Raw genomic sequence first — 12,385 nt, 5'->3', positions numbered from 1 at the left:
CAGGTAAAGACAGTATGTTCAAATTACCCCACGGTGGGGCAATTTGAACACACCGTGACTTGGTGGAGAAGTGGTGCTATGCTATTCAAGGTATGCTCGGCTCGTCCAAAAATGAGGCTTACATGGTAAAAGCAAGTGACACATGCGCTACTGAAACAGTTTTTCTTCATCCAGGGTTGAGCTGGAATTTGGTACAACGGAGAAGACGTAAAAATATGTTCAAATTACCCCACACTACCCTATTCATCGCCTTAAACTCAACAGCGTCGCCGCTCAACGCCCACGTTCCGTTGGTGACATGCACGCACTGGCGGCTTCATGTGACTTCATGAACTCGACAAACCCGCGTTGCTAAGCAACCGAAACAGCTGATGCGTACTCTTATCGCCCGCGTACTCTTACCCGCCCTTACCCTACATACTTCCTGCCCTTAGTTATTCCTCACTTGAATGAAAATTTTGCTATAATAACTATTCCAAGCAGTTAACAGGTTTTAGTGAGGTGCCAAGTCGGAACCGTTCAGCGCCGCCAGTCTCCCAGGCGGCGCGTAGCGGCCGCCGCTCTGGCAGGGTGTTTGACTTCATATCTCTGTTGCTAGAAAAGTTGTGGACCGATTTACTTGATTCTTGCATGAAAAGATTCGCCATTCAATTCTTAGCAGATAACGAAAATTTGACGTCAATTGCACGATCCGCTGCCCATATTGTGGTACTGCCATCTATTGACAAGGCTGGCGAACTAAGGCCGGGCGGCTATTTCCACTTTTGACACACCATGTCTGGGGTAGGGGGCAGTCTGGTGATGATGGCACATCCTTTGATTCTAGTGTTGTCACCTTGGGATGACAGCGACTGTGGTTTGAGTGGACATTGATAATGGAGCACACAGACACAAGCGTGACACAAGTGTTCTTTCAATGTGAAAGAATACTTTTTCACAATTTCGGCACTTCTCTCACGATTCTTTGTGTGAGAAGTGAAGCACACAGATAAGAGGCGCGGTATAAAGAACGATGTCGGGAAAAGTTGGGAAAATTGTTGACTTTCCGCTTTCCCTAGACTATCAACGTGGTCACTCATCGTTTAGTCTAAGATTATCTACCAAATTACCACTTAGTCTGAGCATTGCTTTTGGCACCTCATACAGAAATTAACCCTCGCCCGCACATGCCATTTTCCCATCCTAGAACGCACATGGGGGGGGGGGGGTTGCCAACCCCCCGCGCCATTTCGTTCCTGTTGGAGATAGAGCTTAGCAGTAAAGACCAAAAAGATTCTTTGGGAAGAGACGAATCCAACGATACCCAGTTTTACCTTCTCAGGTACCTAAGTCATTGACCTTCCAGGTCAGGTCAAACTAAAAAATGTTGCTGTTTTGGGTCACCGTTGGATATCAAGTGCGCTGCTTATCAAATACCGATGACGATGCTGTTTTCTGGTGCCAAGCCAGCTAGAACCTCTTTGTCACACTATCCGACCAGAATTTTGCTGCTGAGGTCATTTCAGGTCAAGTTAGGTCAAGGTCAATTATATGTGTTTGTATGTCTGTGTGTGTCTGTGTGTATACTGATGTGTGCACCGATTGTTTTTGGGTCCATATCACATGAAATCATGATTTGAGAAGCTTTTACCAAAAATGCAGTCAAAAAAAATTCACAAAAAGTAAATTCAGCTTGCCTAAAACGCAATTATCTTAGATGACCTAGGTTGACCTTGACCCTGACCTTGACCCCTGTACATCGTCGAACAACATGTTCCATGATAGGTGGGAGGTAAGACTGGCAAAAAAGGCCGAAATCAGGGTGTCAAAAGCTCACAAGGCCCATGGCAAACGCAAGATGTTGAGAATTGGCCATTTGGGTCATGACATGACCTGAAAAACAAGGTCATATCTCCGAAACCAAAAATCACAGAAACTTAAAATTTTCAGTGGACATCGACAAAGGATAGACGAGCAGCTATACGAAAAATCAGCCTTCTAGCTCTAAAAATGTTGAGTGCAGAGCAGAAAGACTGCCTGGGGGGGGGGTGGCAACCACCCCCCCCCCATGTGCGGGCGAGGGTTAACCCTATTAGTGGCAGGCTCCTGGCTACCCCTATTAGTGGCAGGGGGGGCTGTTTACGACCCCTCCTTGATATCTCGAGATCTAACGGGCCGATTTTCAAAATTCAAACGGCATTCGATTTCGCTCAACGTGATCTACATTTCTAAAAAATAAAAATTAAAAAATGTCAATAGGGGGGTAGAGGGGGGTAAAAACAGGCAAATTGCAGATACATTTTAGACTGTTTATCACGGCCAGGTTTCTGAACCAATCTTAACGCAACTTTTGCCGATCGATAGAGAATGAACCAGGAATTCACATGGATCCTAAAATTATGCATTTTCAAAAATCATAGGCGGATACAGATCATTGAGATTGGGGGTACACAAAAAGTATAGTAAATAAGGTTTTTGTTGGTACTGTTTCTAAAAAGGGTGGTAATGGTCTTGTTATGTTACAATTTTCTTATGAGAGAACGACTACAATTGTATTGGTCATGCATAGGCGGTGTCAGGGCACCTATGTTGGGAGGTAAAACATAACCCCCCTTTTTGGACGCCTGGATCCGCCTATTATAGCAAAAACGTGTCAAAAGAGGATGCACAATAACTGTATATGTATCACATGATACCTTTCATTCACTGTTCGTAAAACTGGTGCAGCATCGTGATCTTCGCCCAAATGACTCGCTTCACGAATAGGACCCCCCAATTCCCAGTGCTCTGGAGCCGCCCCTGGTAAAGTTATGAACTTGAAATTTTCAGGGAATGTGCCCAATTTAGTTTTAGGAAAAGTCTGAAAATTTCAGCATCGTAGCGTCAGCGGTTTCGGAGATATTCCCGAAAAACTGAGGGGTGGATACTGGATAAAAACAACCCCCCCCCCCCCTGCCACTAATAGGGTTAAGCAACAGCTCTTGAAACGAAATATAATTTAAAGCCTCTCCCAGCCGGCACGCGGAGGTTCCAACCTCGGCCATCCGAACTTATGCAGAGCGTGATAGCTCGTTTGTCAGAGCCGGCCAGGGCTCGTCAGAACTCGGGTCCCTGATGACGCTCGTATTCCGTCGTCACACCAGAGGTCATTTCAGCAGCCGGGCCGGCCAGCGGCGCAGGGCTCCAAACGAGCGGCCCTGCCAACTTGGCGGCGGCGCGTCCGGGCCGATCATCCATCTGGCAGGGTCGGAGTCCACGGTGGCAGTCCGTCGACACGTGTCACCCTATCAGACGCCGTGGGATCGGACCGGCCGGCCGGGGTGCATGATGTCTGCCGCAGTGAATTGGAGATGGCTGGGCTGAGCCGCTGTCTAGAGTTGGTGTTAAGGTCGGGTCAGGTCAGATTGGAGCGGAGATCAGGGAACGTGTTTGTGGTGTCAACTACAAGTCCCGGATTAGGAGGCTAGAGGCTGAGATTTGGAGCTTCAGAAAGCGGAAACGTTGGTCGATGGACGGTCAGTAGTTGAGATTGAGTCTCCAGTTGAATCAGCTGACGCTGCCGGCTACTGCAGGGCCGGATCCCACCTCCCTCCCGGCTCAGCAGTGAACAGGTCGACACTGCTCAGCGCCTCAGTCCAGGATTACTGGAGAACACTCGGCGGAAATCCGCAGAGTCCGGAGATTGGCCGAGCGATGCCAACTGACCGGTTCGCTCGTCCGTCGGCGGCGGAACAAGGAACTGATGAAGTCCTGAGACGGGCCTTAACGTTTCGCCTCTGTTCGTCGAGCTTGCACGGTGGCAAAATGTGCAGGACAGTTGCTCCACCCCGCGAATGTCAGGACGTTTAGGGTTTTCATGTTATTCTACTTACTTCACATTTGTATTTTGGCTGGCTGCGACATAAAGCTTTTTATTATTTGGAAAGACATTAACTGGAATTTCAAAGAACAACGAAGTGTTGTTGGAATCTGCTTCTTATGCAAGTAAAAAACAACAACGAATGAATAGATACTTTGCTTGCATGTTTTCTCATTTGCCACGCAACATACCTAAATGTACCGTGCCTGTAATACAGTTTTCCCGAACCTCACTTTTAGTGGCATGCTGTCGATCTCACTGTCTGTCCAGTGACCGAAAAACTTTGACCACCTCAGCTCTGTTTTGACTCCTGAACAAACTCATAACAGCCCAATCACCCCTTTTGTGACATTGGCCTATAATCACAGCCCTGCTAGCTGCCCACTCCGCCTACAGGTCCCTCCCTCCATTGCTAACTGCCAATCATTATCGCCGCTGCCTACCTGCCGCAGCAGCTCTGGCACAGTTTGGTGCGCACTTTGGGTCACTTTGGCTGACGCTGGGCTCAATCAGCGTAAATCAGCGGTGCTGCTGATGCGGTGTAAGTGCCGCTCGTGATCGCCAGTGCTGGCCGAATTTACCTGTCCATAACTCGGCCTGTTTACAGCTGCTCCGGCCGCGCTCTTCGTGGCAAATTAGACGGTATCGCGCCGGGGCGGGCCGTCGAACGCGAACTTCGCAGCCGCCCCTGCCCCGCCCCCGCCCCCAGCAGTTCAGCCGACTCTGAACCTATTGACCGAACCATTTTGTCGGTCTCAGCACCTCTGTGTCGGGACGCCGGCTGCAGGGTCGCTGCCACGCTCGACTGGGTCGAAACGACGCCCCCGGACAGCCAATAAGCCGGTCGGCTGCGGCTCGCCATGGATAATTAGAGGGCGCAAATATCAGCGACTGTGACGTCACGACAGCCGTAATCGCACCAGTTGGCCGCGGGATGTCGCCAGTTTGCTATTATTTATCGTGGCCGGCTGGCCGGTCGGCTCGGCGGCAGCTCCGGTCGGAAAAGCTCCGCGCCCTGGTGAAATGAGGTCCCGCGGGGTCGATCTTTTGTCGCGGGCCAAACAGGCAATGCCTAAAATGAGGCAGAGTGTAGAGCTCTGGCACTTAGGAGCCTTACGTCGTCATTGGATGTTACGTATTTTTGGACCAAGTAGAATCTCAATAGTAATTCATTCCAAACAATGCATCTGGAAGAGACCACAAGTACCCAAGGGTCATCTTGAGCTGCATCTCTATTCTGCGGCCTTTATTCAAGTGTTTGTGGAGCTCAACAACATTGAGGATAAACGTTTCTCTTGTGGTTAGTAACATCGCTTCGAAATAAATGACTGCGTGGGTGAAATGTCTCATCTGTATTCTCATCATGCATGGATATTATAAGCTGCATGATAAAGTAAGCTGTTGTTTTCTTGGCGTTGATTTTCTCCAGACACCCTGTGCGCCATGCGTCACCCACCCCTGACCTCTCATGTGCTGCCTCTGACCTCTCCCCTCAGGCACCTAGGGTCCGTGCGCCACCCACCGCTGTCTTGAGATGCCCTCTGACCTCTATCCTCTCCCCCTCAGGCACCCAGGACCCGTGCGCCACTGACCTCTGGTGCCCCCTAACCTCTCTCCCCCAGGCACCCAGGACCCATGCGCCACCCACGGCTGCCCTCTGATGCCCTTCTCACCTCTCTTTTCTCTCCCTCAGGCACCCAGGACCCGTGCGCCACCCACCGCTGCCCGTACGGCGGTGTATGCCGCTCCGAAGGACCGGGGTCGGAGCCCCGCTGTGACTGTCCGCGCTGCTCAGACGAGTACAGTCCCGTCTGTGCCACTGACGGTACCTCGTACAATAACGAGTGTAAACTGCGCCTGGAGGCCTGCGAGAAGAGGCTGGACCTGCGGGTGCAGTACATCGGACTCTGCAGTAAGTGGGAACGTGTGCCCCTGTGGAGTTGAAGGGGTGCTGTGAAAGCTCTAGTGAACACTATGTCATAATGATGAAGAGGGTGATAATGATCAAGAGGGGCATGCGTGTATCGGATAGTCACCAGTTTCTTGCGATATGCTCGGCACTTGATCATGGTGCAAGCTCAGCAGCTTCCTAAATTTAGTATTTATCGAGAAATTATGGGGCTAGACGCTCATTTGCGTAAGTAGCTTTTATTTAGTCGAGTAACCCAAAGTCCTTCCATCGGTGCAGTACATAAAACGCTCATGGCTCACATGGCTTCAGTCCATATAGCGGGAAGAAGAGGAATGCTTGTACTTACACTTCCATGTTTTTGAATTGTGATTTGCCCACCGTTGACGACTAACGCCTTGCAAGTAGCGCTGCCTATTCTCACGTGCCCTCCCCGGTGCCCCGTTTCTAGCGAACGTTAGTCTCACTCCGAGTCCTGAAATCGACATGACTCTGCCAATGCCGGGTGACGGTATGTTCTTCAAGTGCTCTGTGCTTATCGCATGCATCCGCGTGCATGACACTTGTGCGTTGTGGTATACATATTTTGATAGCTGTGCTTATTTCTTCTATATCCCTCTTTTTTTCTCTAGTTCTATGATTTTATCTCAGATTGTGCCACACATGTCTGTTGATGATAATCTAAATAAGCTAGAACTAGCTGAGTGAAACAAGTTTAGTCAGCTCATCCGTCCACGAAGCACCTGCAGTCATGCGTAGCGACCGCAGTATTCCCCTGCAACCATTTTTGGTGTGCTCAGGAGGTCACCGGTCGCCGCGCCGGACTCGGAACTGTCCTCAATTGGTCGGTTGTCCGGCCAAACCAGGACTCTGAGCCCAGCCGACAGGGCTGCCGGTGTCGCAGTCTCGGCACGTATGGCGCGCTCCACTGCCCCGCTCTGGGCGGCCGACGCGACGGCGCGGCGGGCCAGCCCGGACGGCCCGAGCCGGTCGGCGCCGCTGTCTCCCAGAATATAGTGGGACGTGGGGAGCCCGATATCAGCTTGGACAGGGGGGTGGGAAGGGGAGGGAGTCGGGATCCGGGTCAGGCCCTTAGCCGCTTATCCGGGAGTAGTGGAAAGGTGTAAAGGTGGCCGAGGTTCGCTGGATGAGGCGGCTGAAGGAGCTGACGTCGCTATTGGCGTTCCGAAAGATGATCTGGACGGCGTCTTTTGTTAGATAGGAATGGATTTAATGCTTCGTAAGCAGTTCTGCTAAATTGCACGTGGGCTATCAATCCGCTATCAGCTTACAACTGTGCTGATCGGGGGATTGGAGAATTGAAACAATAGGCCTTCAGTAGGGCAGTGTAATCCTTTGTCTACATGCGTGTTGCAATAACTGTTGGCTGTGTCAAGCTCGGCGGGGCCCGTTCGCTAGCCACCCTTACCCGAAATGTACGTAAGAGCTTTTGATCAACGAAAAAGGAGCTAGTTGATAGATGAGAACTATTGAGATGCCATCTTTCTGCAGAAGCATGATTATTAGCCTCAGGAATCTTAGGCATGACTGAATTTATTTTATTGCAGCTCATTCGCTTTCTTTCACTTTGGAATTGCAAAGTCTTTGTTTCACTTATCGCTCTGTTGTTTGCACTTTGACGTGATTATTCTTTTGGTTCTGTTTTGCTATTGATGCAAACTATTTTTGGGAACCAGCATCACTTGATTGTTCGTTTCTTGGGGTGACGTATTTAATATTTATAGCATAGCATGTGCTGTCACCTTTAAATCTTAAGTGCCGATAAGGGGATGTTTACTACAGCATACACATCAGACAACGTTCTAAAAATATCCCTTGTCATTTGCTGCTAAGCCCAGTCTCGGCCCATCTATGTATCATCGCGTATACCATTAGTCATCCGATGACAGCGTTGCTGCAAAGCATGACGTCTGACAAGTGTTCTGACCGCTCCTCAGAGGGATGCGAAAACAAACACTGTCCTCACTACGGTATCTGTGAGAGTCGACCGAACGGGGAGGCGGCCTGCACCTGTCCGCGTACCTGTGTACCGGTAAGTACCGGCTCTTGTACCCACACTTGTCTGCGTGTCTGCCTGAGGTGAAGAGGTGGCGATGTCTGTAGACGTCAGTGCGTTCTCTCAACAATGACGCAAAGCCGCCGGCGGTGCAGTGTTTCTTCTTTCTTGGCCGTTTCGCTATTGTTGAGTCGGACAAATCCCCAGCTTTCGGCGCCGTCTCTCTCCGTGTTTTAGTGGAGGAGTGAGAGATGGCGGTGGTGGGGCTCTCGGTGGGTTATTTTGTTGGTTCTGGTTTCTTTCCGTTATCATTTCTCACTTAAAGTTGTAAGCGCGTCATATAATATGTAATGACATTGTAACTACGATATCATCTTTCCGTATAACATATGTAGGTTTTGTATGATTTGTTAAATGGATAAGAAAAACAAAGCAATTACGTGGATGTGACAATGACATGAGCGTGAGTCAGTAAGAGACCATGGTAGAATACAAAAACCTAGACAAGAGACGCGAAGAAGTCAGAAGGAACAGCCGAGCGCTGAGAGTCCGAAGCGGCGGCGCGGTCTCTCTGGGGATCCGTCTCTGCTCTCTGCCGCTCCCCCCCCCCCCCACTGATCGATCGAAGCCGTGCCCGCGCCGCCCGCCGTGCTCCCGGTGCCGTGTCACTTTGGGCCGATAATTAGTGGCCGACCGGCGGCCGATGGGCGATACCGGCCCTGTTGGGCGCCATCGCCCGCCCAGCAGAAGTCGATTACCTCACAGCGCGCCCGCGATCTCACCGCCAAGGCGCGGTGTTGGGTTGTCTGCGCCGCTCACGGGACGTCGGAGGGGGCCGTGGGCCCGTGAGATGGCGATGTGGGGTTCCTTTGGATAGCGTGTATCGCTGACCTGGCGCATAAATAGGCAAGCAAGATAAAACTATCCCTTCTAAGTGGTCAAATGTTAGTATAAAACGATATTTCGAAGAGTAGCCAAGTCTCATTTACATCTGGTTACGTTGCCTGACGTCCAACTTGATTAAGATTGTTTCAACTTTGGGGAGTGCATTTTATGGTTTTGCATAGCCATCGAGTGCTCTAAGCCCTTAGAACGATCCCGCTGGGCCTCATATCGACATTCGTTTGCATTCAGGCTAGTTCAGATTAGCCAGGTTGTTGCCTTTGCCAAGCGGGTATGAAATTGCGCTGTCATTTTGTATTCTGTATGTCTAATTAGGGCCTGTAATTACTGTAAGTTGACACAACCTAAACTCCTTAGTTCTCAAATTTAATGAGCAACACCGCATCAGTTCGCCAAAAGTTTATCATCTCACAGCTGTTCGTCGCTTTTTTCTTCCGAAGTTGATATCTATTCATCTCAGGTCTGGTCCCTTGTGTTACCTTGGTATTAATTTTCAGCAACGTATGTAGCTTTTTTTAAATAAAAAGCTGATACATTTGCATTTCATCGTCTTATAGATTCCTTTTATAATTGTATTATGAATCAGTATGAATCTGAACAGGTTCTCACTGTTTTACCGGATGTCAGGCTGATTATAATTCTACGAGAGGGAAGCGAGAAACGTGTTCTGAATTTCCTGCCGTACCCCGGCGCCGTCCGCTCCCACCCCGTTCTCGACTGCACTACCGTTCCTGGCAGGAAGATAGGGTCTTGGCACGTCTTCTGGCCCAGTTCGGCTACAGGGCGCGGGCCGCGTCCTTATAACAGCATGGTTCGAGCATTGGGAGGTTTTATTTCGCTTAGTGGGCTTAATGTTCCGTGCCGGATGGCTGGATTGGAAAGGGTTGGCCTCTGTGTTATTGGGGAGGGTTGGCAAGGAATGCGAGAGTGGCACGAACCGAAGGGAGCGAGCGCCGAGCTGCACAACCGGTAACGCTTTTGTAGGCTGCGGCGATCTGGCATTGTGAGCACGAAGGTTTTCGAGAAAACATCTATGACGGTTATTGTTCTAGAAATGTTTTGCGTTTTTTTGCCGTTGCGTAACTTAGTATCAATTTTCCGACTGACACTGCATTAAAAAACGAATACGATATATCCTGTGGAAATATAATACCTTTTGTAAAAGCAAGCATCCCATGTCGAAGACATGTGCTTTCTGCGAAGCTGCTCTAGGTATAATGGAGAGCTTTCTACAGACGCGATAATGTGCACTCCTTACTGTCGCTACTCGCTGCCTCAGTGACATGTGTATTTCCACTTAAGATCTCGGGCTTTTCCGCTGCATTACACAAAAGTTATCACACATTGCATCATTCGTGTCTCGCCATGCTGTATGAATGCTAGGCATCTATTGTCCCCTTTCGCCGCTCCGTGCTCGCATTTCCCTCCTTCTCTCAGCCGTCTCCCCTCTCTCTCAGCTAGGGCTCCCCTTTGTCCAGTGTCGCTAATTGGCCAACAGCTTCCGCCGTGCTGTGCTCGATTATGCCGTTCATCCGAGAGGGGCCGGCAGCGGCACGGCACGCGATCGCCGGACCGGAAGTGCGCCGGAACTGAACCGGAAGTGCCCGGGAGGCGGCCGGAAGGCCCGCGCGGACGGCCGCCGAGCGCCGATGCCAGCGGACTGATGACGCGGAGCGTGCGCGGCCCGCCGGGCGCGACCGCCCGCCCGACAAGATTTGCCGCCGGCAAAAAGTCTGGCGCATTGTTCCGCGGGGAATCCATCTTCGGGCGGCGGCCGCCCTCCGGCCGAAACGCCTCCGGACTCTGCGAATTCCCCATCCCGCCCGGTGGCGGAGAGGGGCGGTAAAATTCTGCCGCCGGCCCAGCGGTAATGTGCTCGACTGTGGCTCGACCGATTCAGAAGAGATGGGGTGATACCGCCGACAGCTAAAAAGATTCGGGAATCAGACAGCCACTCTCCGCAGCCTTTGGATGCGCTGTTTGCCTTAGACTACGGGACGAAAATTGAATTAGACGCCTAGACGCTAGTATTTGCGCTAAAAATAGAGCCTCTTGAACGTCTCCGGCGATGTAGTCGCGACCATTTTTCAATGGTGATTGCCCAATACTCGTCAAATATACACTAATGTATATCCACTTACTATTCTTTTTTATAACTTTCCATTCCATCGCGATCGGAAGCATCCAACGTATCACCGATTGATGAAAAGCCACTTGATTTCTCATTTAAAAAGGCGACTTTGCAAATAGAACAACAAAAGTAGATATTTTTGGGGGACGATGAAATTTTGAACAACGACCACGTGGAAGTCGCTGCAGCGCTGTGCGGTGTCCCCATTTTACTCGTATACTCTCCTAGCTACACGAGTTGGCCATCTATCAGTCACGGACGGTCAGCTTGCAGCTATCGATCAAGGCAAACATTGCCCCGGGAAGGTCTAAGTACCCGCATCATGGAAGGCAAACATTGGGCAGCCACCAGGGATCAGATATATGTTTCTTTTCAAATATCAGTCAGTGGTACGCTGCCTATGATTGGCAATAGCTATTTCTAGAAGGACATGATAAAGATGAACCCTATTTCTAAGGCTACCACGCTATTCCAAATAGGTGTTATTTTTATTGCGTTATTTTTGCTACAGGGCACCTTCGTGCAATGCCTATTGGTTGAAGACCATGGTGTGATTGCTAATTTTGCCATACGACCTGCAAGGAGACGTTAATTTAGTAACAATCCCGCAGAACAGTATGTGACCATCATGTGGATAGTTATTTCCATCTCTCATCCAAAGCGTCGTATCACATAGGCGTTTCTGAACATATGTCCTTATGTAAGCTGTATTCTATGCAGAATAGACCTGCGCCTTTACAAGTAAGCCGTGGGGCACCCTTGTCGCCTGCACATACATTCGTGATGTATGCGCTGGCATCTCCCTATGATCCACGCCCAGACGAGCTGTGCCCGCAAGACGGATGGCGGGCTTAGCGCTGTCTGCAGAGCATGACAGCCCCGGAGACTGGACCTAAAATACCAGCATGAGCCTCTGAGAGGGATTGTCGTGTCTCATCGTCTTATAGAAGCGATTTGGACGTTAGCTGGTCAGATGTTCTGTTGTGTATTTTAGCCAAGAAGCAAATTTGTTTGGCAAAAATACTATAGGAAAATTTATTCTATGGATGACGCACTGTATTATCGCGGTACCGCGATCAGATCAGACCCGGTCGTCTGCCGCTTGTCTGCGGCTGTTCAGTTCACTCTTTACTGAACGACAGGCTGTGACAGCTCCCTGTGTGACTAATTGGTGCGTCTGGTGATCAGCTTAGCGGCAGGGCGTCAAATCCAGACACTTTGCAGAGCAGAAATGAGATGGCGCCGTTGATAACCTCAGAGCAAGGCGTTATCCTGTCCCCGGAGAGTCCCTGCTCTTTTTTTTCGCTTGATAAGTTAGGCGCTTTGATGAGACGAATAAAAATGCACCTTCTCCACAGAACAAAACAGTCCCAGTTAAAGTGGTATTAACCCGCACCAAACATATGGATTGTTCGATGATTAGAAACGTAATGAAGAGTTAGTACTGTGTATTCATGTTCACGTTATGACTACGTTCAGAACAAAAACCGAAATAAGTAAATTTATACTGAGAAATGCGCTGTACAAAAATAATTTCATTTCGGTTAACACCTGAATCGCTCAGTAGTTTTCCTGGGGCTAAACAAT

At 49.9% G+C, this 12,385-nt stretch overlaps 1 protein-coding gene across 1 annotated transcript in view; it reads left to right on the top strand.

The window, feature by feature from the left end:
• LOC122391848 (agrin-like) overlaps window positions 1-12,385 on the top strand; it is a gene marked incomplete at its 3' end in the record, with an annotated part of 94,099 nt that overhangs the window by 28,264 nt on the left and 53,450 nt on the right. The window contains exons 7-9 of the mRNA XM_043386150.1: window positions 5,532-5,750; window positions 6,199-6,258; window positions 7,706-7,800. Of these exons, the coding sequence (XP_043242085.1) occupies window positions 5,532-5,750; window positions 6,199-6,258; window positions 7,706-7,800 (374 nt within the window). The remainder of the gene's footprint in view (window positions 1-5,531; window positions 5,751-6,198; window positions 6,259-7,705; window positions 7,801-12,385) is intronic.

Source organism: Amphibalanus amphitrite, unplaced genomic scaffold (genome assembly GCF_019059575.1).
Source record: "Amphibalanus amphitrite isolate SeventyFive unplaced genomic scaffold, NRLGWU_Aamphi_draft 000458F_arrow, whole genome shotgun sequence".
Lineage (NCBI taxonomy): Eukaryota > Metazoa > Arthropoda > Thecostraca > Balanomorpha > Balanidae > Amphibalanus > Amphibalanus amphitrite.
This window is presented reverse-complemented; position numbering and strand designations above follow the sequence as displayed.